This window comes from Chelonoidis abingdonii, chromosome 12 (assembly GCF_003597395.2).
Source record: "Chelonoidis abingdonii isolate Lonesome George chromosome 12, CheloAbing_2.0, whole genome shotgun sequence".
Taxonomy (NCBI): domain Eukaryota; kingdom Metazoa; phylum Chordata; order Testudines; family Testudinidae; genus Chelonoidis; species Chelonoidis abingdonii.
This window is the reverse complement of record NC_133780.1, coordinates 387920-392462: the sequence shown is the minus strand read 5'-3', so window position 1 is coordinate 392462 and position 4543 is coordinate 387920. Positions and strand designations below refer to the sequence as shown.

Below are 4543 nucleotides of genomic sequence, written 5' to 3'. Positions count from 1 at the left end.
AGTGTGGGGGCAGCACCGCCGGGGTGGGGGGTGTTGTCCCCGGTGCAGGCTCAGCACTGCCGCGAGGGGTCTGTCTGTCCCCAGTGTGGGGGCAGCACCGCCGGGGTGGAGGGGTTGTCCCCGGTGCAGGCTCAGCACTGCCGCGAGGGGTCTGTCTGTCCCCAGTGTGGGGGCAGCACCGCCGGGGTGGGGGGTGTTGTCCCCAGTGCAGGCTCAGCACTGCCGCGAGGGTCTGTCTGTCCCCAGTGTGGGGGCAGCACCGCTGGGGTGGAGGGTGTTGTCCCCGGCGCAGGCTCAGCACTGCCGCGAGGGTCTGTCTGTCCCCAGTGTGGACGCAGTGCCACTAGTGGGGGTTTGTCCCTGGTGTGGGGACGGCACCTCCCCGCACGGCACTCGTCCTGTCCATAGACACCTGCAGCACGGCTGTGTGCACAGCGGGGGCTTGGCTGGCACAGCTCTGCACTGGGGCGGGGGGTCACCCCCTGATCCTAAGAGCTCTTCCCTGCAGGGGTCACATGCTGACCCACGGATCTCAGCACAGATCTTTGCCAGGATAAGCATTAAGTGCAGGCCAGGGCACAGACAGGTAACAAGGGAATTCTCCATGGGACACTGGGGCATGGGGCCTTTCCCTCTAGGGGATGTGGCCCCAAGGCAGGGACTGGCTGGCCCAGGGGTGGGCGATGGGACACAGGCTCTGTCCCAGAAGCTGCCGGCTCCAATCTGCTGTTACTGACCAAACTCTCTTCCCACCCACCCACCTCATCTGTTCTGGGCCGTGTGCAGAAGGTTGGTCCCTGTCCCCTGCCCAACTCCCCTTGACCCCCGCCCTGGCACCAACTCTCCCCCCACTAATGCACTGGGTGGTCACACTGCACCTGGCAGGGGGTCTGGGGACTGGAGAGGCCAGAGAGGGTTATGGTTAGGGTTAGTTTGGGGGCTGGCCTGCGACCCAGGAGCCCTGGGGTCATTCCCGGCCCTGCCATAGACTGTGTGTGACCCTGGGCCAGTCACTGACTCCTCTGGGCCTCCCTCCCCAGCTGGGCCTTGGGGACACTGGCCTGGCCCTGCCCCACGGGGTGGGGGGGTGAATGCAGCAGAGAGGGGGAGGGACTCAGAGACTGGGGGGCCTGAAAAGCCCCTTAGGGAGATCAATGGTGGGAGCAGCTGGGAGGCTGAGCTGTGCCTGAGACTGAGCCCCTGCTCTGGTGGGGTGCCTGGGGGGTAGGGTTCAGGCCCACCAACAGGGCCAGCTCCAGGCATCAGCCCAGCAAGCAGGGGCTTGGGGCGGCCAATGGAGAGGGGCAGCACGTCAGGCTGTTCGGCGGCGGGTCCCTCTCAGAGGGAAGCACCTAACACCGAATTACCGCTGAAGAAGAAAGCGGTGGAGCTACTGCCGGGTGCCGCTTGCGCTCGTGGCTTTATTTTTTTTTCCCTCCGCCGCTTGAGGCGGCTAAAACCCTGGAGCCAGTCCTGCCCACCAAGGTGGGGGACGGGGAAGCTCAGAACTTCTCCCTGTGGGGCCAGCCCCAAACCTTCTCCTGGGACTACATTTACCCCCAACACACCAGAGACTCTTCACACCCATCCTGCCCCAGCTGGGAGCAGAGGGTCGAGGCACCAGGGGAAGGGGATGGAGGGTCCAAGGCCCGTTGCTGGGGGCCCTGCTCTGGTTGGGGCTCGTCCCTGGGCCAGCCCCGCTCTCCAGCTGCCCCAGGGCCATGGCAGGCACCGGGCGAGTCCTGCAGCCAGACCCCAGGCCCTGCTCTGCCCCCTGCGAGGGAGAAGTAGGGAACCGAGCCCTGCTGGGGCCGGCTCTGCCTGGCGACTGATGATGCTGCCCAGCCCCGATGCTGCCTGGCCCATGGGCTGGGGGGTGCCCAATCCCCGGGGCCGTGGGCAGCGTCCCGGGGCTGGTGCTCAGAGCTGGGCAGAGAAGGTCTCAGTCTGGGGGGTCCCAATTACTTTCCAGGTCTCTCCCTCCTGAGCAGCGATGGGGGCAGGTTGGATCCTGGGGGCTGGGAGCCACTGGGCTGGGGCTCTGCTAGTGATAGTGACGGTGCTGAGAACCCACCTGGCTCATTGCACGGAGCCCCCAAGTGAGTAGAGACCCCAGCGCCCCAAAGAGCCCCGTCCTGAGCAGGTGCTGGGTGTATCTGGGGGGGGGGTCAGACCCCAGGCACCCCGGGGAGCCCCATCCTGCCTGTCCCGGTGTCCCCGCCTCCGCTCAGTTTCTCCTGATCCCCGTCTCTGCACTGTGGCCCCTGCGGTCTGTGCCGGAGTTACGGACATGCCGGGACCCAGGGGCGGGTCCCTGAGCCCAGCCCGTGACCCCCCGCAGGGCGGGTCGTGTTCCAGGCGAAGTCTGACTGTCACTTCACCAACGGCACCGAGCGGGTCCGGTTCCTGGACCGGCACATCTACAACCGGCAGCAGCTCGTGCACTTCGACAGCGACGTGGGGGTGTATGTGGGGGACACAGAGCTGGGGCGGGACCAGGCCGAGCTCTGGAACAAGAACCCGGCGAAACTGGCGCACGCGCGGGCTGCGGTGGACACGTTCTGCCGGAACAACTACGAGGCGGCGCAGATGGGGAAGATGGTCGGCCGCACAGGTGAGCAGGGGGTGGGGTCAGGAGCGGGGGCGGGGTAAAGGGGGGGGAATCTCCTCTCTTCCCCCCACCGCCTCCAGGTCTGGCTGCGGCGCCTCCTGTCTGCAGGGAGCAGAGCCCCACCCGGGTCAGTCTCGGGAGGGGCCTGATCCCTCCCCCTTCCCTGCCCCCCCACCCCTCTGCGGGGTTCATCCCACAGCACCCCCTACTCAGACCTCCCCCGGGGCACAAGGCTGTGGGATCTTCTCCTCCCATTCCTGGGCTGGGGGGGTGGGCAATGGGGCAGAACTTTCCAACCCTGCCCCTCCCCCCGCTCAGGGTGCCCCTTGGCTGGGGGGGTGGGAGCAGCCCCTTGTCCCTGGGCTGAGACCCCCGTCTCCCTGGGCCCAGGGTCACAGTCTCTGGCTCTGTCCCCATTGGGGTGACAGGATGCAACTCCCCTCAGGCCCTTTCTGCTGGAGCCTGCCTGGCGCAACTGGGCAGGAGAGAACCAGCCCCACGCCGGGGCAGTGAGGGGGGAATGGGGTGCCTGGGGAATCAGGCCCCACACACCGTGGGGAAGCCTTGTCTGTCCTGGGCATGTACAGGGGAACGGGACCCACACATCCAGGGTGCCCTGCCCCAGGCAGCTGCCAGGTGTATCAGGGGGTTGGATGCCCTGTCCTGGAAAGGCGCCGTGTGTATGATTGAGGGGATTGGACTCCACACACCCTGGGGAGCATCGCCCTAGGCAGGTGCTAAGCATATGAGGGGGTGCACCTGTTCTCTCTGAGCCCCCCCTCCATCTCTGGACCCTTCCCCAGCTCTCTCTCTCTCTCTCTCTCTCTCTCTCTCACCCCAGTTCAGCCCAAGGTGAAAGTTTCCCCCACGAAATCAGAGTCTGAGCCCCACCCCCACCTGCTGGTTTGCTCCGTGACGGGGTTTTACCCCGGGGGGATCGAGATCAAGTGGCTGAAGAACGGGCAGGAGCAGACGGCTGGGGTGGTGTCCACGGAGCTGCTCCAGAACGGAGACTGGACCTTCCAGATCCTGGTGATGCTGGAGATGAGCCCCCAGCGCGGGGACGTCTACACCTGCCAGGTGGAGCACATCAGCCTGCGGGGCCCCATCGCCGTGCGCTGGCGGTAAGAGTGCTGGGTCACCCAGCCCCCTACGAATACCAGCCCAAGCCAAGACTTCAAAGCGCTGTCTACTGTAGCCGTTTATTTCTATTTTCATGTAATTATGTTCCAGTCGGGCCTCAGCTCTGGCTACAGCCTCAAGTTCAACAACGTTATCTCTGTTTTTGTTCGGATTTTAGAGCCCATGGGACATATCCACCTAACACGTTACCACGAGCGGCTGTCTTTAGCAGTTTTTTATTAGGGTTACTAACAAAAGTCTAAATTCACAGCCATACAAACCCCTAAAGATTAAGTCCACGTACTAGTCACATTCCTCTAGAGATGGTGTTTGTTGTTGCCTCCATGATTGACCATCAATATACGGGATGGTTTCCTGCTGGAGTTTTCCATGGGAAGCTTATTTTCTGCTTTCTGAGCACTTTGAAGAGTATTTTATTGATAAACTTTGATTAATTTCACGGTCCTGATTTTTATCTCCGTGTGTGTGAGTTTGAAATCCAGGGTGCTGCGTTTAAGTATGCTCCTGCAGTGGGTTTGCTGACTGTTCAATCATGGAATTCATTCTGCTGTCTTTTCTTACACTCAACGCTTGGAGAATTTTGGTTCGGGGAGGTAAAGTGCTGATTTCACGTCCACGCTGGGAGCACTCTCCCAGAAGTGCTTTTGAACTCATTATCTAAAGCTTATTCGTTATATTCAACCCAACAGTGCCAACGCCAGAAAATTATTTGCTTGCGTGATTACAAGATTATTAGTATTAGCATTAGGTTACAACAGCTGTAACAACTGGAGACACTTCATTTTGATT

At 62.1% G+C, this 4543-nt stretch overlaps 1 protein-coding gene across 2 annotated transcripts in view; it reads left to right on the top strand.

Annotated features, from left to right (window-relative positions):
• The window catches only part of LOC116829515 (DLA class II histocompatibility antigen, DR-1 beta chain-like), a 63248-nt gene extending 59509 nt beyond the window's left edge, over positions 1 to 3739 (top strand). The window contains exons 1-3 of one of the 2 annotated variants that reach the window (XM_032788397.2): positions 1949 to 2099; positions 2342 to 2614; positions 3453 to 3739. In XM_032788397.2, the coding sequence (XP_032644288.1) occupies positions 1994 to 2099; positions 2342 to 2614; positions 3453 to 3739 (666 nt within the window). In that variant the 5' untranslated portion in view covers positions 1949 to 1993. Of the gene's footprint in view, positions 1 to 1948; positions 2100 to 2341; positions 2615 to 3452 lie in introns of those variants that run through there. The other variant, XM_075071554.1, reaches the window with a different exon arrangement.
• Positions 3740 to 4543: the final 804 nt, after the last annotated feature.